The following is a 23,775-nucleotide window of genomic DNA, read 5'->3' on the forward strand; positions in this document are numbered from 1 at the left end:
TATTCAAGAGTTGGCATCTATCCATGCCACGAGCCGAGCACATCACTCGCTCATCATCGCCATATCTTGAGTTAAAACCTGCCAAAAAGGCTTCCGTATGCCACCACAGCCGAGGGAGGGTGCTGCGGAAATAATAACTGAACCGAAAGGCACGCCGCTGCTCCTGGCCAAAAGGCCCTTTTGGCGCACACAAAAGCTCCCACACTTTCAGTTACAGAGAGAAGAGAGAGGACAAAACTCGCCCCCCACGCCGCTATAAAAAACCATCATGAAGACCAGGCACATTCCTTCCCAAGTACCCATTGCCTCGCAGCGCCCCAAGAACCGACCCCGGCCCCGAATCCATCCCCAATCCCCTCTCGACAACAACAATCATCCAGTACTCAGTGCACCGTCGGAAAAGGAGATGCGCGGCAGCATGCGTTCCTCCGTGAAGAAGAGGAGCCCCCGTGCTCCTCCTCCTCTTGCTCCGGTGCTCCTGCTGGTCTGCGGCCTCGCGCTGCTGCAGCGCCCGGCCTCTGCCGAGATAAAGGCGAGTGGAGCGGCCGGTGGCTGGCTGCTAGCTCTTGGCCATCTTCTTCTTGGTTCGCTTCTCCTCGTGTTTTACTCCAGCTGGTGGTAAAGGTTTGCCGATTTGCTGCAGTCGTATGTTGTGTACCTCGGATGCCACTCGCATGGCAGAGAGGGCGCGGCGCTCGCCTCCAACCAGGAACGCGCCAAGAACTCCCACTACCAGTTCTTGGGCTCCGTCCTGGGAAGGTAAGTGAGTCGAATCCAAGCACCCTCCAGCCGATCACTGCAAACTTGTAGATTAACATCTGGAGGCAATCCATGCAGCGAGGAGAAGGCGCAGGACGCCATCTTCTACTCCTACACCAGGTACATCAATGGCTTCGCCGCCACGCTGGAGGAGGAAGACGCAATGCAGATCTCAAGTGCGTCCTCAACTCTTCATCGTCTTATTCTTCGCTTGTCTTCTTCCTGCACTACTGGATAATTTATATTTCCATCTACACGGCGCTTGCATGTGGTTTTTGCTGGGTGTGGGATTCTGTTTTCGATGGGTTCTTGGTATTAAGCCGTGTGTTTACGCTGCGCGTGCAGAGCACCCGAGCGTCGTCTCTGTTTTCCCCAACAGAGGGCATAAGCTGCACACCACCCGGTCATGGGAGTTCCTCGGGATGGAGAAGGACGGCCGGGTGAGGCCCGACTCCATCTGGGCCAAGGCAAGGTACGGCGACGGCGTCATCATCGGCAACCTAGACACCGGTACGTACATGATCTTTTCGCCGTGTTTCACAAATTATTACTCGCCGAGTCAGCCGGTGCTGATCATTTTGGGCCCAAGAACTTGAAAAATGCCACCCGGTGATGAGATTCACTCCATTTCTTGACGTCAGTACAGTAGTAAATGGCCATCCCTCTCAGCAGTATAGAGTAGAGTAGACACTGTAAATGGATCAGACCAAAACAGCGGTCCAGTTTCTGGCACGGCTCGACCCGACCCGTGTAGGTGTAGCGTATAGGCACCAGGCAGGCAGCCGGTGCCTGCGCTCTGTGCAGCGGGTGTGTGCGGTGCGGTGCACGCAGAGCGCGCAGGCGCAGCCGCTGCCTGCGACTGCATTGCAATCGGAATCGAGAATCTGACCCAGACGCACAGCGGTTTCGGCTTTTGGCCTCCCGTGTTCCTGGTGGATGGATGGCAGGCTCGCCGCTGAGGAACGATTTATCACGGCCCTGCGCTTGCCTTGAGCCGGTTTTTTATGAGCCGTTGGGACTCGGAACTACCACGGCCGTAGTTCAAAGGCCGCTTGGGTCCTAGCAGTGCAGGTGTCAGAAAATCTCATTGGTGCCACTGGTATTTTTACGATCTCCTTGGAGGCAAATGTTTCATCTTGTTTTTCTCGAGAAAATGTTATCTCGTTCTTCAAGTGAAAATGGTGTAACAGGGTTGCAACCGCCCGATGAAGTACCTAGGCCTCCTTTAGTTTATATGATAGAAAAATCATAGGAATAGGAAAGCTATAGAAAATGAGATGACATGTATATAAAATCATATGAATAGGAATAGAAAAGAAGAAACTCTTTGATTTACATCATACAATTTTTTTTATTGAGTTTAGGCTAATGTTTATTTTCCTATAAAATATGAAGGATAGAAAGAAGAATTCCTTCACAGGAATAGGAATCTATTCCTACAAACCAAAGGGTTCTAAAGAAATTCTATCCTATGAGATTACTACAAAATTCCTACACACCAAAAGAGGCCCTAGTCTGTTACTGTGAGTGAGGGACAGGGCAGCGTTCAAAGCGTGCATCACAAGTCCACTCCTCCACGCGGGGCTGCTGCTGCTTGGCGCGCTTGCACAGGTCGGGCGAGGGCGACAGGCCCGGCGTCGTCGACAGGGAATCCGGGACGCCGAGTCAAATCCCTCCTCATCCACGGCCCCCGGCTCCGGCGACCACGCTACTCCTGCTACTATACCACGCAGCGCGGGGCCACCGCCCGGCATGCACGCACGCACGCATGCATGTGACTGAAACTAACTTATGTTTACACCGGTTCATGCATGCAGGGGTGTGGCCGGAGGCCGGCAGCTTCAGCGACGACGGCATGGGCCCGGTGCCGGCGCGGTGGCGGGGCGTCTGCCACGACCAGTCCTCCTCCGACGACGCCCAGGTCCGCTGCAACAGGTCCGTCCGTGCGCGCGTTTCCCTCCTCCTCCCCTCCGTTTCTCCTTTGCTTGCACTCTAGAGTAAGTATACCGTCTGCACTGCAGCTAGCGGCTGCTCACGCCGCACGGGCACACGGCCCTCCGTGCCTCCATGCGTCGCCTCGGGCGCGGCGGTTCAAGCTCTGTAGTACGTGCGTTATCCCGACGTGGTTTGGTTTTTGTCCGGGCGTTGGTTGGTTCGTGTTGTTTAGCGTTTCGCCAACGTGGGCTTGACTTGACCACTGTCGCTGTGCAATGTACAGGGCTTTGTAGAGCGTAAACTAACTATTACCCCACCTACTGGCTGTCTTCTTTAGTGACAAGAGGTCGACTGCGGTTCGAGAGACATGTCTTGACCTAACTAAGATTTGTCCCATAAGTTCAGGCAAGTGCCTATGGGCTATGGTTATTTTAAGCAACGATCTCGACATGCCGTGCCCTAGGACTTGGAGCCAGGCTAGTAGTAGACACCTGTGCCTCTCTTCTGATTCTGAATAATAAGCTTAAACTGAAGTAGAGTTGTGCTGGCCTAATCAGGCTACGAACGGGCAGTGCATCAGTGGTAAATGCTCATGCTAACAATGTCTGAAACCGCTGGAACTGTGCAACATAACCACAAGAAAAAGTCAGCCATGCCCATGCAAGTTTCAGACACATGGTATTGGCATTGCACTATTGCCGGTGTGCCGCCATGCTAACAAGGTGCGAAATGGAAAATAAACTAAAACAAAAAACCTCTAGCGCTGCACTGTACTAGCGCACTAGCATGCTTGCCTCTGCACAACCGTGCCTCTCCTGCCCTCCTTTCCGCTGAGCATCTGCCCCTACCAGTAGTCCACCAGTCCACGCCGCGAGTCATGCATGTGAGCGAGCGTAGGCAGGGGGCAGAGCTCGCATCCTCAACAGATCGATGGCACCTTTCCGCTGTTGGCTGCCAGGGTCAGTGTGGTGGCGCCACAGATTGCAGCCATGATTCAGCTTCAAAATTAGAGCCCGGCTCAACTGCATGCATCCCGGCCTACCAGAGAGATTTCCTCCGTCTCTCTGCCCTGCGCTTTCCCATGATTACATGTTGCCCCGGGCATCGTGCTTGTCCCTACGCATCCCCTGTTTGCATCCAGCTCGATCGGCCTGCTTCAGGTACCGTATCGATCCACGAGCAGCTGATGAGCAAGCCGCTAGGCACCACGCTCTTCGTTCAGACCTCCGAAAAGCTCCAAAAGGGCGCCCTGGTCCACGCACAGCGCAAGCTTGGCTTCGCTCTCCACCCTTTCTGCGTCGGGGTCCATGCATGGCTCCTGCGCGAGCTTACCATGTGATGTGCGATCATCTGCCGCGGCTAGGGCCAGGCCAACCCGCTCGCTCGACAACCTATAATGCAGCGTGCCTGATGAAACGCAGTCGCGGGAGGAAACATGCCAAGAGTGCGATCTTGTCCGCATGCACGCACGCTAGGACCATCCTCATCACACCGAGGAAATTCCTCCTTCAAATCACCCGTTGGCTTCTGCTCCTCCAAGCAAGATTCTCCTGGAAACATCATGGTGTTGCTGATAGTTAGTACACAATTATTAGCTTAACCTTTCAAGCGGCTCATCATGGCGTCTCATGCACGGCGTTGACGTGAACTGTGGCTGTGCATCGTGAATGTGATTGTGATGAGCGCGCGCGCCGCATGCAGGAAGCTGATCGGCGCGCGGTACTTCAACAAGGGGTACGCGGCGACGGTGGGGCGGGCGGGCGCGGGCGCGAGCCCGAGCCCGGCCAGCACACGGGACAGCGACGGCCACGGCACGCACACGCTGTCCACCGCCGCGGGCCGCTTCGTGCCGGGCGCCAACCTGTTCGGCTACGGCAACGGCACGGCCAAGGGCGGCGCCCCCGGCGCGCGCGTCGCGGCGTACAAGGTGTGCTGGCGCCCCGTCAACGGCAGCGAGTGCTTCGACGCCGACATCATCGCCGCCTTCGACGCCGCCATCCACGACGGCGTGGACGTCCTCTCCGTCTCCCTCGGCGGCGCGCCCACGGAGTACTTCAGGGACGGCGTCGCCATCGGGTCGTTCCACGCCGTCAGGAACGGCGTCACCGTGGTCTCCTCGGCGGGGAACTCCGGGCCCGGGGCCGGCACGGTGTCGAACACCGCGCCGTGGCTCGTCACCGTCGGGGCCAGCACCATGGACCGCGAGTTCCCGGCGTACCTGGTCCTCGGCAACAAGAAGCAGATCAAAGTATGTTGCTTCTGCCCGAGTTATCTTCAGTCGAGTCTGCTATGTGTCCATCTCTCCCGTGGTAATGTAACACTTTATCTTTTGCTCAGGGACAGAGCCTGTCGCCGGTGCCCCTGCCTGCCAACAAGCATTACCGGCTGATCAGCTCTGTAGAAGCCAAGGCAGAAGATGCAACAGTGGCCCAAGCGTAAGAAAACACGATCAAATTGCTGCTGAAATTTACTTGCAATGATTTGTCAGAGATGAAACTGTAACCATGTTATGTTATCATTGCAGGCAATTGTGCATCGAGGGGTCGCTGGACAAGAAGAAAGTGAGGGGGAAGATCGTGGTGTGCATGCGAGGGAAGAACGCGCGAGTGGAGAAAGGCGAGGCGGTGCATCGTGCCGGCGGGGTCGGGCTGGTGCTGGCGAACGACGAGGCCACCGGGAACGAGATGATCGCCGACGCGCACGTGCTCCCGGCCACCCACATCACCTACTCTGACGGAGTCGCGCTGCTCGCCTACTTGAATTCAACCAGGTATGCTCTCAGATATGTTATAATTGTTTCGACGTCACTACCAACAAGGCCTATTAGCTCAGCTGGTTAGAGCGTCGTGCTAATAACGCGAAGGTCACAGGTTCGAGACCTGTATGGGCCAATCGTTTTTTTGCTCGACCATTTTTTGAATCCACAACATCAAAATGTCATGCAGGTCTGCGTCGGGCTACATCACCCTGCCAAACACCGCGCTGGAGACGAAGCCGGCGCCGTTCATGGCCGCCTTCTCCTCTCAGGGCCCAAACACGGTCACTCCCCAGATCCTCAAGGTCCGTCCGGCTTTTCTCTCACAAACTCGCTCGTGCCTTAATAATCGTCTAGTAACATCACAACCATGCTGAGCATCTTACCATATGTGTCTCAGCCCGACATCACCGCGCCGGGGGTGAGCATCCTGGCGGCGTTCACCGGCCTGGCCGGCCCGACCGGCCTCACCTTCGACAGCCGCCGCGTCCTCTTCAACTCCGAGTCCGGCACCTCTATGTCCTGCCCGCACGTCGCCGGCATCGCCGGCCTCCTCAAGGCCCTCCACCCCGACTGGAGCCCCGCCGCCATCAAGTCCGCCATCATGACCACCGGTACAAATTAACGTGACATTTCAGACCAATCTCTTGCTGCTGCCGCGCGCTGACAAAAAGAGTTGTCGTCGTTTTGGCCTTGTGCAGCCAGGGTGCAGGACAACACGCGGAGGCCGATGAGCAACTCGTCGTTCCTGCGCGCCACGCCCTTCGCCTACGGCGCCGGCCACGTGCAGCCCAACCGCGCCGCCGACCCGGGCCTCGTCTACGACACCAACGCCACGGACTACCTCCACTTCCTCTGCGCGCTGGGCTACAACTCCACCGTGATCGGCACGTTCATGGGCGGCCCGCGCGCCTGCCCGGCGACGCCGCGGAGGCCGGAGGACCTCAACTACCCGTCCGTCACGGTGCCCCACATGTCCGCCTCCGGCGAGCCGCGCACCGTCACGAGGCGGGTGCGGAACGTGGGCGCGGCGCCGGCGGCGTACGACGTGCGGGTCCGCGCGCCGCGCGGCGTGTCCGTGACCGTGCGCCCGAGCCGGCTGGAGTTCGCCGCGGCCGGGGAGGAGAAGGAGTTCGCCGTGACGTTCAGGGCCAGGGCGGGGCGTTTCTTGCCCGGCGAGTACGTGTTCGGGCAGATCGTGTGGTCGGACGGCGCCGGGCGCCGCCGCCACCGCGTCAGGAGCCCCGTCGTCGTCAGGGTCGCCGGCCGTAGGACGGGAAAAACCAGTGTCCCCGTCGCCTGACGAGCTTCCTTCGTTAGGATCCGTTTGGTTATTCTATTAGCAAACGATGCACTGAACAAAGAAGTTCGGTCCGTCGACAAGAAAGGTGTCAATATGTGGCAGTACTAGACTGTTCTTTGAGCGGTTAATGAAGTTGGATTTGGATGTACTTCATCACAGAGGAAAAAAACGTTGGAAGTACTTCTCTATCTCTACTCAACAAACTTAAGATTGGGCGTCATCTCTACTATCTCTAATCACTGGCGGAGGAGCTCAGTAGCCGCCACACCTTGATTTGGCACCAACTTTATATGCATATACTTTTCTTCATGGAAATGCAAACATATACTGCTCGTTAGTTTTAGATCACGCTAGATTGATTCATCCAAACAAAACTAGATGAAGCACATAAGTAGATCGAAAGCACACAAACTGGCAGCTTAATTGATGTGTTGCCCAACACATGCCCGTCTCATTACGTAGACGTACACGAACCAGCTCGCTTCCACTGCACATGCCCATGTCACTACGTAGACGTATGCAAAATAACTATCTTTTGCATCTCTGAGTCCAAAAATACCTCTCCAACAGATAGTGTAGATGTAAATAATAATAATAATACATTTCCGTCTCCCGAAGATGCAAACCACAACACCTCACGGTGCAAATTTGCATCTACACCTCTAGGAGATGTAAAAGGAACGGCAGTGTGTCAACCGCCCAACCGTCTTCATTGCACCTTCGCCAGCCCGCCCACCGGTGATTTTTGCCCTGAAATGCGTCGCCGTCGCCTGTCCCATCCCTGACCCCATTGCCGGCAGCAGCGTCATAGCCGTGGCCGACCCGCCGATTTGAGTCTACTACGCTGATGACTGCCTGCCTCCGCCGCCGGCAATTTGTGCCCGAAAACGCTGCCGCTGCCGCCTGTCCATCCATCCCTAACTCCATCGCGACCCCACGGCCTATCCCCGCCACTGCATGCGTCTTCTCTAGACATCATTAAAAGATTCTGTGCAGTGCAGTTTGAATTGGCTATTATGTTTTTGCATCAATTTTTTTGAGAGGGCATTAATTTTGTCTAGTTGACAGTTTGTCACGCCTTAATTTTTTTCGTCCTCCGCCTCTGATCTCTATTATACCTACACTAAAACAAATCTCTACTATGCCTTGTAAATTAGAGTTGGTGATGGTGGTGATAAATTCACTCCTCACTTCACACATATCTCTCCCATCTATCTACAAAATGCATGATGCATCAGACCCGACGTGTTTGGTAGACTGCAGCAACTGGGCCAGGCTGCAAGAGGAGAACGAGCTAGGAAGGCCTGGGTGCTTGGACTGGCGCTTAGTGGTTGTTTGGATAGAGGAGATTAGCAATGAGATTATAGAAAAGGATTGTGCTAACGTCCATATGTATGGACTATAAGCGATAGATCCGCACGATTCATCTATGGTAGCTCAGACTGCTGTTGCTGAGTGTTGATTTCATTGTTAATACAAAAACAAACACATTCAGTCTAATCTTTTCCCTAATGGCTGCATAGATGCATATAGGACAAAACAGCTGCCGTCATCGAAGATTTCATCAAATTTAAAATTTTAAAATGTTTTGTAGGTCAAATCGTCGCTCACATTGGAAAATTGTTTTCACATAAAAGATTCGTCATGATGAGACCTTCAAAACTAGATCCAATACCACATGTTGATATGTTTCGACGACTTTTTTCGGATAAAAAGTTACCAGGCATGTGCGACATAAGTTATGACAACTGCACACATAAGTTACCAAGTTGTTTTCATAGTAACTACTAGGTATGAAATTAAAGATGGTCTTCCAACTTTTCTTTTCACGTACACATGCATATATGCACTAGACGACAAAACTACGATGTCATTCTAAATTCTTCCCATTTCGACTTTTCAAAATCTTTTATAGCTCAAACCGTCACTTTGATAAAAAAAATCACATAAAAGATAAGATCTTCGAAACTAGATCCCACGTTGGTATGTTCCAACGACTTTTTCCAGATAAAAAATTACCGCGCATGTGCAACACAAGTTACCATGCCAGTTGAGCATAAGTTATCGTGTTGTTTACACATAACTTACCAAGGCATAAAAAATGATTTCTTCTACATTCTCCATACAAGCACATTCGTGCTCTAGGGAAGGAAAATGCTAATGTCAGGGAGGATCTCACCGAAACTCAAAAAGAAAAAATGTTTTGTAACTCAAACAGTCGCTCCGATACAAAAATCATTTTCACATAAAAAATTCGTTACGATGAGATCTTCAAAACTAGATCTCATGTTGGTATGTTTCGACAACTTCTTTCGGTCAAATAGTTATCAAGCCTGGGTTAACTAAGTTATCAACTCTCTTGTGTGTGTATGACTATGTTATTCACACATGAGTTACCGAAGGGTGTTTTTCAACAAGCCCCCCCCCCTCGGATCAAAAGTTATCACATCTAGACTAAGTAAGTCATCAAGTTAGTTGTGCATATACCATAATGTTACTTAATCATGAGTTATCGGGTCAATGTTATCATCGTGGTTGTACGTAAGTTATTAGGTCTGCAGTGCATAAATTACCATGTAATTCGCACAAAAATTACCGGGGACATGTTTCTTCAACTTTGTTTTCATAAGTCAAAAGTTATCAAACATCTTGCACATAAGTTATCAGGTCTACGGTGCATAATTACCATACTATATATACACACCGAAGTTATCGGGGATGTACTACAAGAACCCCCACCCCCGTCAAAGTTATCATTGTGTTGGTGCATAAGTTATCGGGTGTGTGATGCGTAAATTATCATGCTCTTACACAGAAGTTATAGGTATATGTTTTCACCCCCCCCCCCCCCCCGGGGGGGGCTTGGTCGAAGTTACCACGGTATTTGAACGTAAGTTATCAGGTCCGCGGTTCCTATATTATAATGCTACTTACACAGAAATTACAGGGTATACTTCAACAATTTTTTCCAGGTCAAAAGTTATCATAGTGTTCGTACGCCTCATTGGCTCATCGAGAAATTGTCCTCATTATCATTGTAGTGTTCAAGGGGGTACAACAAAAGTGTATGTACCATGTGAATGATACAATGAAGAAATGTAGCAAAAAATCATGATGAATTGATAGCTTTTATAGCCAACATTATGCATTTGTTTTCTTGTAAGTGTTCTTCCTACTAAACGCAAGAAATTGGGGGTAAAAAAGGCCTCAACCCAAAAATACTAACAGAGCAGCCAAGCCATTTGACTATTAAAATGAAGAAAAAATAGTAGGAAAAAGAAGAAAAATTCGGTGAAAAAAAGGAAAGAAGAAAAAGGACACTTTATTATTCACGCCACGTTTATTACAGGTACAAAAGTTACAAAATCTGAATTTAGTCACGACCTCAATTTAGTCTTGGTGGTTATGTGCACTGCAAGATAACAAGGATGTTCTGGATCCGTCCAATCCGAATCTAACGGCATCAGAATCGTGTGGATCTGTTGCAAAATTACAGTCGGCAGGAATCTAGCTTTCTCGTATAGAAAATGCGTTTTAAGCCGATTTCTAGGAAAAACGGCTTTATCTACGTTTTTATGAATAATCAGTTTATGAAAAACTATGTTTGGTTACGAAGGTAGATAGCCCCGTGACTAGTTAATCTTTGCTCGTCACTTTTCCCAAATTGGCCTCCATTGCTTATCCATTGAAGAACAAGCTAGGAAGGCCTGGGTGCTTGGACTGGCGCTTAAGGAAATTAAGAAAAGGATAATTGCGTAGCAGCGGCCGTTAGCGTCTTGTCCTCCAACGCCAGCGATAAGGTAGAGATGCTTAGGGCATCTTCAACGCTGGGTGCTTGGAGAGGATTCCTTTCCTGTTAAATTCCTGGTCGTTCGGCGGTTGAGGCCGTCAAATTCCAGCGCCGGGCACTGCATCGACGCAAAGAGAGGCATCAGGCGCTTCGCTCCTTTCTCTACTGCATGCGGTGCATGGCCAGTTCAAATTAGCATCCAATTAGCATCGGCTGTTTAGCATCTCGCGTTGGAAGACATGGATGCTTAGATATTTTTTAATTTAATACTATTTTCTTCACGTCTATAAGCGCCTGGACAAGCGTCGGGCATGGTACATGCCCTTATACGACACATGCTTGAGTCCTTGCACGGAAGAGAAAAAGGGCTAGCGCCCGGTGGCTGATTTTGCGTCAACGCTTCACAATTTCCTCGGATCGAACGGGATTTCGCTCAAACGGCTGGGAATCAGATCCTGGCGCCTGTCTTTAGCGCCCCATCTACAATGGAGGCGCTTAGCACGGGCGCTAGGATCTAATTCCCGGTAGTTTCAATAGAATCCCATTCAATCCCAGTAAATCAGCTAGCGTCGGTGCAACAGGAGTCACCGGACGCTAGGGGTGTTTCTCGTTCTTTTTCTACTTTGTGTTGCGCCTATATATTAATTCTGGCGTTGGAAGCATGGACGCCGGACCAGGCGCTAAGACAAAGAATATTTATTTTCTTTTCCTAAGCGCCTGGGTAAGCGCTTAAGCATTGTAAATGCCGGGTAAATAATTAGGGAGTCTCGAACCTCGCACCCGCCTCTACATGCAATTCAATCGAATCAACAACTGACTACTCCGTACTCTTTCCGTTCCTAAATATTTGTCTTTGTAAAGATTTCAACAAATGACTATATACAAAGCAAAATGAGTGAACCTACATTCTAAAATATGTCTACATACATCTGTATGTTGTAACCATTTAAAATGTCTAGAAAGACAAATATTTAGGAACGGAGGGAGTAGTACCTAATTGATGTTTTGAACAAGAAATATTCTATATAAGTACTTTCTCCGTAAAAAAAATATAAAAGTACATATTAATAGTTTTTTTTAATCGCAACATGTCCTCCAGCTGCTCTCCTCCTAATATCCATCGTTAACTTTCATTTTTCAAAATCCCGCCATGGCTTTGCCGCTACAAAGTATTGTATCAGTTTTCCATGGCCCTGCAATTATGCAAGTGCAGTGTTGCATATCTGCTCGAGTTTGTCTTCTTAGCATTGCAAAGTGCATTGGTTTTGGTATACTACTAATCCAATTCAACTTTAATACAAGCTTATGCTAGTGCAAGTCTGATAATAGCAGAAGTTTTGCAATGCTCATATAAAAAGAGAAGCCCGTTTTAAACCTTTAACTCTTAAGGTCGGACTAAATTGAACCCTAAACTCCCGATCCGTGAAATTGGCGGCCTGTACTTATTGATGCAAGTCAATAAGCAGGCTAGCTGACAAGTGCATGTTCAATTTGGCGATGACGTGTAGTCGAGGAGGACGCGGGCAACAACCGCCCAGGAGGTCGGCGAGAGCGTCGCCGAAACAAATGGGGTGCAGCGAAAGGTTATTTTTTTTGACGGAACCTCGTCAGAGGGCGGGGAGCTCCCGCATTGCATTAAGACAGCGAGAGGTTATTGGTGGTCGTGCCTTGCTACGTTGCATGATCAATCTTGGAGCAGCCTTCTGTTGGATTGTCCCTCGAGCACGAGATTGGGAAGGATGTAGGGCCTTGGTCGGGAACATAATGTGTCTATGTTGGATGGGATTAGTGAGGCGGATTGGAATAATAGAGTGGAGACAGGTGCTGATGACCCGGAGTTGCAGGGGATGAGGCCACACATACCGCATCATGTAGAGGAGGCTATACATGGCAACATGCTATGGTTCATTGGACACCAGAGTAGCTCTATGACAAAGGCCGACAATGAGGGCGACAAACTGGCGGGCCCAAGTCGAGGTGGGTACAATGTGGCATCATCCATGCTCGAGCCCTATCCGTGGCATAGTAGTTGAAGGGCGACAAGCACGAGCATGAACGCGTTTGGCCCACCAACGATGATGTCGTTGGCCTCCTTATCGGAGACCACCTCTAGTCCCTTCTAGTCTACCATAGTGGCCAGTGGCGGAGCCAGGATTGGCTGACGCCCCAGGCGAGAAACTAAGTGTAAAAAAAATCTAGTTTCAAGCATAGTTTTAAATAGCCGGCTATAGCCCCGCTATAGCTCCGCTATAGCAGTTTGAGCATGTTGCCGCTAAATGATTTCATGTGCAATTTGCCGCTATAGCCTCGCTATAGCCCATCTATAGCCGTTTTTAAGGATCGCCGCTATATGCCATATCCCGCTATTTAAAACATTGGTTTCAAGGCATATAAAATTAAGTTATAACTAATAAAAATCCAAAAACAATGTTAAATGGCGGTATTTGTTCATTCACAGTTTAACTAATAAAGTAAGACATATTAAAAGACAATATCTAACATATAAATGATACAAAAATGGTACCAAATCAAAGGATTGATTGATATGAGCCTCCTATGACTGCATGTTCAATAAAGAAAGACATATGATGTCTCTCCTCCAAGGGCGACTAGGGTTCCTGCCACCCGACAGCAGCGGCGGCGCCATTCTGCCTCGCCCCCTGTGGCTTTAGTCCATGGGGCGTGGTGGATCCCGGCCCTTGCCGGCGGAAGGACTCTGTTTTTAGACATTTATTTGAGTTTTTTGGGGCTTATGTCCTACTCAGGAAGCGAGATGGTGGCGTCTCCCTAAAGATGGAATCAGGTTCTCCCTGCCTAGCCCCCATCCTGATGGTGCTGTTGGGGAACGTAGTAATTTCAAAAAAATTCTTACGCACACGCAGGATCATGGTGATGCATAGCAACGAGAGGGGAGAGTGTTGTCTACATACCCTTGTAGACCGTTTGCGGAAGCGTTATATCAACGCGATTGATGTAGTCGTACGTCTTCACAATCCGACCGATCCAAGTACCGAAAGCACGGCACCTCCGAGTTCTGCACACGTTCGGCTCGGTGACGTCCTCGCCTTTCTCGATCCAGCAAGAGGGGTGAAGTAGTAGATGAGTTCCGGCAGCACGACGGTGTGGTGACGGTATTGGTGAAGAACAATCTCCGTAGGGCTTCGCCTAAGCACTACGAAAACTATGATGGAGGATAAACTAGAGGGGACGGGGTTGCCGGCACATGGCTTGGTGTTTCTTGATGTGTCTTTGGTGCTAGCTCTGCCCCTCTATTTATATGTTGAGACCTGGGGTCGAAACTTGGAGCAAAAGCCTCCTCAAAGTCGGTTTTGTCCGAAAGGCAAGAGTCTCACTCGGACTCCAGGACAAAATGCCACAATCCTTGGCATCTGGCCTAGACGCCATGGGCCTCGGCGTCTGGCCCAGGGCCAGACGCCAGGGTCTCCGGCGTTTGGCCCCCTGGCCTCCGCAAAACTCTTTTTGCACCGACTTATAGCCCCATGGGCCTGACCCCTTGGCCAAACCATATCATTCAATATATGAATCTTTACCTCCGGACCATTCCGGAGCTCCTCGTCATGTCCGTGATCTCATCCGGGACTCCGAACAACATTCGGTCACCAACATACATAACTCATATAATACTATATCGTCAACGAACGTTAAGCGTGCGGACCCTACGGGTTCGAGAACTATGTAGACATGACCGAGACAACTCTCTTGTCAATAACCAATAGCGGGACCTGGATGCCCATATTGGCTCCTACATATTCTACGAAGATCTTTATCGGTCAGACCGCATAACAACATACGTTGTTCCTTTTGTCATCGGTATGTTACTTGCCCGAGATTCGATCGTCGGTATCTCAATACCTAATTCAATCTCGTTACCGGCAAGTCTCTTTACTCGTTCCGTAATACATCATCCCACAACTAACTCATTAGTTGCAATGCTTGCAAGGCTTATAGTGATGTGCATTACCGAGTGGGCCCAGAGATACCTCTCCGACAATCGGAGTGACAAATCCTAATATCGAAATACGCCAACCCAACAAGTACCTTCGGAGACACCTGTAGAGCACCTTTATAATCACTCAGTTACGTTGTGACGTTTGGTGGCACACAAAGTGTTCCTCCGGTAAACGGGAGTTGCATAATCTCATAGTCATAGGAATATGTATAAGTCATGAAGAAAGCAATAGCAACAAACTAAACGATCAAGTGCTAAGCTAACGGAATGGGTCAAGTCAATCACATCATTCTCCTAATGATGTGATCCCGTTAATCAAATGACAACTCATGTCTATGGTTAGGAAACTTAACCATCTTTGATCAACGAGCTAGTCAAGAAGAGGCATACTAGTGACACTCTGTTTGTCTATGTATTCACACATGTATTATGTTTCCGGTTAATACAATTCTAGCATGAATAATAAACATTTATCATGATATAAGAAAATAAATAATAACTTTATTATTGCCTCTAGGGCATATTTCCTTCAGGTGCGTCTAGCATTGTCGGATAGGGTGTGGAGGTGTTTCTTCAGCGGATCTCACACAATTCAGTCGGTGGTTGTATTTGATGCGCTTGTCTTATAAGGCCTTAGTACGACGACTTCCGACTATCTACTACATGCCAGCTCCGGCGAGGGAGGGCGATGACGGCGGCATAATTTTTGACTCGCTTCAGTGCTTGTGGTCGTCGTTAGGTGGTCTATGAACTCGAATGTAAGTTTTATTATTTTTAGTGTTCATTGTACTGCTATATTTGAAGATGAATAGATTAAAAGTTTTCCGGCAAAAAAATTATAAATTTTGAAATACAAATCAGTGTATTCAAGTAATTTTTTAAAAAAAACTTAGCAGGTTTAATAACAAATGCAAAATGTGAATTACTAAATCGGATTCCACATTTATCTTCTCTGCAGAACAACAAAAGTAAGTAAAACAATATAAAAAGGGAAAGAATTAAAGATCATGTTTGAATCAAGCCTCAAATAATGACAACTAGCAAGAGAAATTCCCTGCAAAAAAACTAGCACGAGAAAATGGGATTTGAAAACAGTGGCAACTAGCAAGAGAAATCTCTTCATCAACTAGCCTAAGATGGGTCATCTTCCTTTTCTAGACAAAAAGACTCACGTACGCAACGCACTAGCAGCTCAGGCTTTTGTGTCTTTCTTGTTCTCATTCACTTTTTTATTAATTGATGAAGTGGGCTGCGCCCCTGGCCAGTGTTTTGTTCAATGGCCCGGCAAGAGGGGTAGGAAGTGGGCTGCGTCCCAGGCCAGTTTTTTTTGTTCTCTAGATATATAGGCTGAGAAATTTTTCACGCCCCAGGCCATTGCCTGGGCTGCCTGGGCCCAGATCTGCCCATGATAGTGGCTATGGAGAGCCTCCGCGTACCTGTTTGAGGTGAGGTGTGGCTTCGAGGGGGTATGAGGATGTGGCGGATCTGCAGGGAGTTGCCGGTGGTACATGAATATGACATATCGGGCCGTGTAGTCACTAAGAGTGGTGTGTGATCCCAATTTTCCCATGCGCCAAACAGCTACTTGGTTGACATTGTCGGGTATCAGTAAGTTAAAAAGGTGGCAACTTGAGTATTAGGAGTTCATTCGATTCAAATTGACTCCATGAGTTTGAAGGTTTAAGAGTTTCCTCGATAACTATAAAGCACCAATAGCCAGTGACCATTCGCCAGCCGGGATGACATTTGCGAACGACGCGGTTGAACAGTTTTTGCAGTGGGGTGACATTTGCAAAACTGCAATGGCAACGTTTAAATCGCGTGACCTTTTTATGTAAATTCGTAAAGGCTGCAATGGCATTTGCCATTGACTATTTTTCTTTTGGGTCATTGCAAAAAAACAAATTCTTTTTACCCATGGCATTTTTTGTGCTTTAAAAAAGTCTGATGACATTTTTGTTTTGTAGCACAGGAAAATCCGGGCTTTAATCTGGCACAGCAAAAACCTAGTTGGGCTTTTTTCGCTGGAGTACGAAGAAGTCGTTCGGTCTGGGAGTCCAAAGAGAAAGGAAACGGGAGAAGTTCTTTCACGCACGAGGGAAAAAACAGCCGCAGAAAAAGAAAGGGGGAGAAAAGCTAGAGAAGTGCCCACGTACGAGAGAAAAACAAACCACGGATAAGAAAAGGAAACGGACAGCGCTACGATCGGGATCACATAGTACGAGTACGAGACTAGAGAAAAAACAAACTTCTAGAATAAAAAAAAAAAAGGAAAACGGGATTAGGGAGATCGACGGGGAAGGAGAATCGCGCTAGATAATCGAACGTGGGACGAGGCGTTCGGTACTTTCACACACACAAAAAAAGATTTGGTGTGCGCCGTCGCCGTCGAATCAAATCTAAAGCGAGAAGCAGCGCCCGGGTGCTTGGACTCTGAATTTGGGAGCGATGTCGTTCGCTTACAAGTTCAGGTACATCATCGTCGGCGACACAGGTGCGTGCCCTTCTTCTCGACCCCGCGCCGGCGCGCTCCCGATGTCCATCTGCTCTCTTTCGTTTCTAGTCCATCGTGCCCTGATTTTATCATCGGTTTGTTGCGTGATCTCGTACGCGAATCCACTTCCGGTTATAAGTAGAAACTCGAAATCTTGTTCGTTTTTCACGACGGCCGCCGTCCAACAACGTGCTGCCGCGCGGCTCGGATCGTACTTGCTATATTATGGCTACAGTTTCGATCGACGCAACTGTAGGGTTTTATCTTTTCAGTAGAAAGCCTTGTATATGCTTGCGTTGGCCTAGGCCAGAAGCCAAGAAGCAACCATGACCATGTTAATTATGAATTTGCTGTCCCAGGAGTTGGAAAGTCATGCTTCCTGCTGCAGTTCACCGACAAGCGGTTCCAGCCCGTGCACGACCTGACCATCGGCGTCGAATTTGGGCAGCGGATGGTCACCATCGGCAAGAAGAAAATAAAGCTTCAGATCTGGGACACGGTCCGTAAGTTGTTCCGCTATGAACCTTCAGACGAAACTAAGTGCATTCCCTACTGTCAAACCTTTACTGAAATGATCTGCATGCATGATGCAGGCAGGTGAGGAGGCTTTCAGGTCAATCACAAAATCCTACTACAGAGGTGCGGCCGCGGCTCTCCTGGTTTATGACATCACCAGGTACATTCACCAGATTAAGCATGCATTTTAAGTTGCTGCCGTCTTAGAATTTTACCAGTAGACTAAGAATGTCGATCCTTTCCTCTGGTGATGAGCAGGAGGGAAACCTTCAACCACGTCGCGAGCTGGCTGGAAGAAATGAGGGAGCAGGCGGACGGCAACAACAACATCACCATCATGCTGGTCGGAAACACATCAGATTTAGGTCAGAGGCGGGCCGTCAGCACGGAAGAGGGCGAGCAGTTCGCCAAGGAGAACGGCCTCGCCTTCATGGAGACCTCGGCCAGGACCCGGCACAACGTGGAGGAGGTAACTCGACGCACCGAATCGCATCGCGGCGGCGCGCAATTCACCATGGCATTTTTCTGACATGACCTGACCTATGCACGCAGGCATTCCTTCAGAGCACGTCCATGGTGTACGAGAAGATCCAGGAAGGCGCCATCGATCTCTCCAAGGTGAGTGTCTGCTAGCAGCTGCTTATCGGGTTAATTTTTTTAAAACAAGATTATCGGGTTAATTTTTTTAAAACAAGATTATCGGGTTAATTTGTCCACTGTTGTCTCTCTTGCAGTGTAGTGGTGTCACGCCCGGAGTTGATGAATTATGCAACCTTGACAGGGACACGCTGCCGTCTGGAGCCTAAGGCTGCTGCAGCAGCTGAGGGCTGAGCATAACTTGGACGACACAGTTCCGTCTCTCAGATGATGTTTGATACTAGTGCAAATCTGTAGTATATATGTAGATCACTTGGCAGTTTAAAATGATGTAAAGCGTTTTACAGTCTTTCAATGTTATATTTTTTCTAGTGTCTTGATTTTTACTTTGCTATACTTTTTGTCTTGTCGAGAGCGAGAACTTGGAAATTGCTTTTGGCTCCCGGCTCCATGGAGCCTGGATATTGAAAAATTCAAAACTATGAGAGAGAGAGAGAGAGAGGGAGGGAGGGAGAGAGACTAGTTTGTAAATTTTCATGATGAAACATGATTTTTAAGTTTTAAAAATTTCTAAAAACACACACATACATATGGATGTATACTAATTTTTGTAAACTTTCATGATGAAATACATTTTAGTGTTGGGTACACAAAAAAGACAAACTCAGGCATTTCTAGCACATACTAGTATTCGGTATAAAAACTAGACGACACCGCACGAGTTTTTCTGCAAAAAAAAAAAGACACCGCACGAGTTGCTGCGGGGACTTTTAATAAGCATAAGTGAGGATTTGATGAAATAAAAAAATTGACTCTGAAAGGCAGGTGCCCTGCCTTTTCATTGAAGATTAGGGGCTCATTCGGTTTGGAGGATTTTATAACATAGGAATTAGTACTAGTATAGGAATTTTATAGGATGACACTTGCCATTCTAAGGAATTGACTCGCCTCGTTCCTATACGTAAAATGAGCTTTGAGTGGATGTGTAATTTCCTTCAAAAGCATAGGAAATAAATAGTATTCCTACAAAATTCCTGTACACATTTCCTACAAACCGAATGCATCTATAGGAAATTTTCCTCCGGGATCCTTATTCCTATGTGTTTCCTATGAAAATCCTCCAAACCGAATAGGCCCTAGGAATTTACAGGAAGGAGCAGAGGTAAGGAAGAGAACGCAGTTATTGGAGATGCGGCATGAAACAACTACATTAAAGAGCTACAGCTATCACTTCTAAATCAGCTTTCACCAAAGCGATCACCCCATTTTCCGGTGAATACTCTTCTGTTTCGCTCATTCTAAATGTGCCACGCAAAGTAGGCCGTGGCGACAGTGTTCTTCTTGGGGCCCTGGTAGCAGAAATGCCACCAAGTCTGGATGAAGTCCAAAGAGCTAGGAAAGATCAGACAATGTTGTGGCAAGGTATAGTGCAGTTTGAACCAAACTTCCTGGGCAAAAGTGCAAGTGCTGAAGAGGTGCAGCGCAGACTCAAGCTCCTGATTGCAGAAGGAGCGCACATTGTTATGATCGGAGCCTTGGGCACGCAATCTGTCTGCAGACTCAGGGAGTGTTTGGTTTAGAAGTCCTAGGACTTTTTCTAGTCCCAGGGACTAATCAAAAAAGACTCTCCAGTAGAGTCTTTTTCTAGTCCCTGTAGAAAAAGTCCCTCACGTTTGGTTCCTAGGACTTTTTAGGGACTTTTTCTAGTCTCTGGGACTAAAAAGTCCCTGAACCAAACACCCCCTCAAGCTTCTGATTGCAGAAGGAGCACACATTGTTATGACCGGAGCCTTGGCCCTTGGGCACGCAATCTGTCTTCAGTGGGAAGTCGATTTTGCGCCAAGGTCAAATGATTATTTTTTTTACTTTCCTCTCAATCTTCAGCCTCCAGGTCATCTCAAGGTCTGGCCTAGAAACGGATCCAATGAATTGACACGAGTAGGCCGAGCTGGCAGAGTATTGTTTTGAAGACGTCCAATTCCAGTTGATTCTATCCTGGACATGAGTGAGGCTGATATTCTGATTTTTTTGGCAAAGGGATAGAAAAGCATCAAGGTCAGATAATTTGTAGTGACAAGTGACGTAGCAACATTGTACAGATAATTTGTGCACAGGAAGCCAATGAAGCATGTAGGTAGGTCGTGTGTGGCATTGTGGATGTTTAACATTGTGGCATTGTGGATGTTTATCAACCAGCGATTAAGCGCGCATGTTTATCTGTCATTAGCTGCTTCATTTGGTCAGCTGGTACTGCAAATCTGGTGTCCAACTAGCTTAGCAGGACAATATGCTTACATCCATAGGTAAATGGTTCTAGTTATCATGAACCACATTCAGGCGTCCCATATCATGACGACCGCGATGACACCGACGCCAAGCGCAACGGCGAGCCACCGGCCGACGGGGGTGTCGGCGGCGACGGGCCTCTGGGGCCTGTACCCCTTGGCGAGGAGGTGGTTGATGGAGACGTAGACAAAGATGCCCGTGGCGAGGCCCATGGAGATGGCATAGATCCAGTCGGCCACCCGGCCCTCCGTGGTGGCGTCGACGAGTATGCCGACGGCGACGCCGATGGAGCTGGAGACGGCGAAGGCGAAGGCGTAGCCGAAGCAGGAGAGGAGGGGGCGGTCGGGGAGCATCCGGAGCAGCGAGATGCCCATGGCGATCGCGGCCAAGATCTTGTGCAGGCTGATGGTCCACAGCGCCTTCCACGCGTCGGCTTCCGTCTCTGCGAGTAATCGCCGATTCGAAGACCGGATCAAGTAGAAGTAGGCATGAAAATCAGTGACTGAAGCAGGGTCGAGAGGTACACACACATCTAGTAAGATGCAGAGATCCTCTCATTCATGGCAGTCAAAATCCAGGAAATTTCAAGCTCTGTCTCTGTCTTACCGGCAACTCCAATGGCGATGCCTTCGAAGACGGAGTGGAAGCAGAGCGCGGCGATGAGGAGCACGCCGTCGCCGATGGTGCTCGCGTTGCGTAGCATGGATGCAGTCGACGGTCCGTGCGCGTCCTGCACGCGCGGCACCGCCAAGTTATTACATACTGCACGCGCGAGTACACAGAGCTGTGTGGTAGTCTGAACGACTGCCAAATCAACACCGGACTCGGAGGCTGCACTTACAGATGTTTGTGGTTCGATGCTGTTGTCATCGGTGCTGCTCAGCTTGCCCTCCTCCAGCGCTCCTGGAAGTTTGTAAACAGGGTTGGATTCTCAAGTGAACGTTTAAACCATGACTAATAAGATCGCAGGAGTAACGATAAGACCGTGAAAATGCGCATCGAAAGATTGCCAATCACCCCTTCAAAAAAAAAAAAGATTGCCAATCACGTAGCACGTAGCGCCCGCCCCGGAATAGAAAGGGAGCAAATTTGCATTTAACCCGACGAGCAGCTGCCACCTTTACACCGCCGGCCAGCTGGTGTATGCGCAGATATAGCAGTTAGTTTCAGCGGAGAACGTGGGACCTGCTGCTGCTCACCTGCACTCGGGGCGGTCCGGCCGGGGCCGCGCGCGACGACGGAGGAGACGAGCATGATGAGGACGTACCCGGCGCAGGCGAGCATGGAGGCGAACGGGTAGTCGCTGTGGGGGGCGAGGTCCCCGAAGGTCTCGTCGGCGTCGCTGAGGAAGTGCATCATGGCGGTGCCGAGGATGACCCCGCCGGCGAACTGCGTGCCCAGCGCCAGGAACGCCTCGTTCCACCGCATGAAGTAGGGGGACACGCCGCCGGCCAGGGTGCCCGCGAACACCAGTGCCAGGCACCACAGCTTCACCGCCACCAGCCCCGGCGCCCGCAGATCCGGCTTCGCCTTCGCGCCGCCGTCCGCGTCGCCGTCGCCGTGTCCGCCACCTCCATGGGCCCAGGCAGTGCTCGCGGACGCGCTGAGCCGAAGGACGAGAAGGAGGAGGTGGCGGGAGCTGGTGGCCGATGCCATGCCCATGCCCGTGCGTGCCGTTGCTGTGCTGGGCAGTGCGGGAACCATGCGGAAGGTAGATAGGAGCCGAGGACGGGGAGGGGATTTATACGTGGGCGGGAAGCTTGCAAGGAGCTGATGTGTGGGCCCACGCGTTGCCGGAGTACACTTCTTCTCGGGCTAGTACTCTTTCTCTTCTTAAATTGTTCTCGTTTTGACAATCAAATCCTCCTTTATTCAGTCATAACAACCATTGCATCGTTTACAATCAAAGGAATCACTGCATATTCCAACCAAGTGTTCGATGGAGAAAATCTAGCTAGTCTAACCAGTTCGTGAGCTACATGATTACTCTCTCTATTACAATTATCAAAGATAACATGACGAAAACTAAAGACTTAAAATAACAGTCGTCGAAAACGGCAGTGGCCAATGAAGAAGAAGAACCATTTTTTAATGCCGCGACAACCTCCACGCTGTCTGAGTCGATCTCAATTTTACTGCAACCAACAGTTTGCGGCCTAGCTTGATCAAGTTATATATCGACGGCTTGGGGGGGCCTAGTTGATGTCAATAAAGGCGATCCTACTTCAACGGCTTGGCCTTGGACTTATGTGCCACGTAAATCCTTGGGCCCTAGAATCTGGATTGTACACTTCGACACGGCTCCGCACTCCATGGGCTAACAATTTGGGGGGGGGGGAGGGGGGGGGGGGGTATGGAACACATACACCATAATGGCGACCAGTACTCCAAGATGAAAAATGGTAAGGCCGAGATTGAGAACATGGGAGGTCGGGGACGGCTGGTCCTACTTCAACGACTTGATCTTGGACTTGTGTGCTATATAAAGCATGAGGCCATAAAATCGGGATTTGTACACTTTGACACGGCTCCGCTCATGTGCATCTCTTCCTTTTTGGTGCTCAATTATTTAAAGTGGAAAAATTATTGTACCAGTATAGGTAGCATGCATGAACCAATCTGCCTCATATGTGTTGCTTGAGAGCCTTTTGGCTCGCTGTGACTGCTAAGATTCCTTTTAAAAATCAGATATTTTTGTTGTTGGTAGGTTTTTGCCCTATGAGAAACTTTCCTAAATGTAGGTTTTGCTGTTGATAGGTTTTTGCCCTATGACATGTATTTGGCACATGCAGTGGCTTTTTTTGCCAATGTATTGAACTCACTCTTCCTTCTTCCCTTCCTAGACATTGTTCTCGTACTGATTAAGTTGTTAATGAAAAGGAACAGAGCCTGGTTCAAAAAGAAAATGTTGCATGAGAGAGAGAGAGAGATAATGATGCAGTTGCGTGCAAATGAATATACGAAGTCATAGCTCTCGCTAGAGGCGACCGACCCGAGTGACGTCGGTTGCCCAATCAGAATTGTTACCCCACAATTTTACTCATGTAATTCATGAACTAGGAAGTCATTTAACCCACGACATTGAGCAGCTCATATAACATCATATTATCATCACACTCATGGCGTGAACACACTTTGAGCAAATAACCATGTGCTAGAGCTAGAATGAAAATATGCTGCAACAAGGCAACAATGTATAGTATTATCATGTAAATACTTCAGTTCAAAATTTTGTCTCCTTACGTCAATTATTTCGAAACAGGGGGAGTAACTGACAGATTAAGCGGGCACAATTCACTTAGCCCACTCACTGCCAGCAAGCCGGAAATTGGGCTACCGAGGCCGTTTATCCGTGCCGCCTTCAGAATCC

The 23,775-nt window shown here is 49.1% G+C and overlaps 3 protein-coding genes and 1 non-coding gene across 4 annotated transcripts; 3 read left to right on the forward strand and 1 right to left on the reverse strand.

The window, feature by feature from the left end:
• The first annotated feature begins 227 nt into the window (after positions 1–227).
• LOC125509729 (subtilisin-like protease SBT5.3) lies at positions 228–6,988 on the forward strand. Its single transcript, XM_048674751.2, has 11 exons — positions 228–532; positions 644–759; positions 838–935; positions 1,105–1,269; positions 2,577–2,694; positions 4,396–4,942; positions 5,032–5,129; positions 5,219–5,464; positions 5,640–5,754; positions 5,850–6,063; positions 6,151–6,988. The coding sequence occupies exons 1-11, from the start codon at positions 269–271 to the stop codon at positions 6,750–6,752; spliced, it is 2,583 nt and encodes an 860-aa protein (XP_048530708.2). The 5' UTR covers positions 228–268; the 3' UTR covers positions 6,753–6,988.
• TRNAI-AAU (transfer RNA isoleucine (anticodon AAU)) lies at positions 5,512–5,585 on the forward strand. The gene has a single exon. It is a non-coding gene; the product is annotated as a tRNA-Ile (tRNA).
• Positions 6,989–16,960: 9,972 nt separating the features above from the next.
• LOC125507126 (ras-related protein RABB1c-like) lies at positions 16,961–18,328 on the forward strand. The gene is made up of 6 exons (XM_048671811.2): positions 16,961–17,006; positions 17,366–17,505; positions 17,600–17,682; positions 17,781–17,991; positions 18,075–18,140; positions 18,257–18,328. The coding sequence occupies exons 1-6, from the start codon at positions 16,961–16,963 to the stop codon at positions 18,326–18,328; spliced, it is 618 nt and encodes a 205-aa protein (XP_048527768.2).
• A 1,949-nt stretch (positions 18,329–20,277) lies between these two features.
• LOC125556253 (zinc transporter 2-like) lies at positions 20,278–22,131 on the reverse strand. Its single transcript, XM_048719023.2, has 4 exons — positions 21,605–22,131; positions 21,247–21,308; positions 21,012–21,135; positions 20,278–20,847 (listed from the first exon to the last, which is right to left on the reverse strand). Exons 1-4 carry the CDS (start codon positions 22,107–22,109, stop codon positions 20,453–20,455), a joined length of 1,086 nt encoding a protein of 361 aa, XP_048574980.2. The 5' UTR covers positions 22,110–22,131; the 3' UTR covers positions 20,278–20,452.
• Between the last annotated feature and the right edge of the window lie 1,644 nt (positions 22,132–23,775).

Source organism: Triticum urartu, chromosome 5A (genome assembly GCF_056163025.1).
Source record: "Triticum urartu cultivar PI428250 chromosome 5A, HENAU_Tu73, whole genome shotgun sequence".
Lineage (NCBI taxonomy): Eukaryota > Viridiplantae > Streptophyta > Magnoliopsida > Poales > Poaceae > Triticum > Triticum urartu.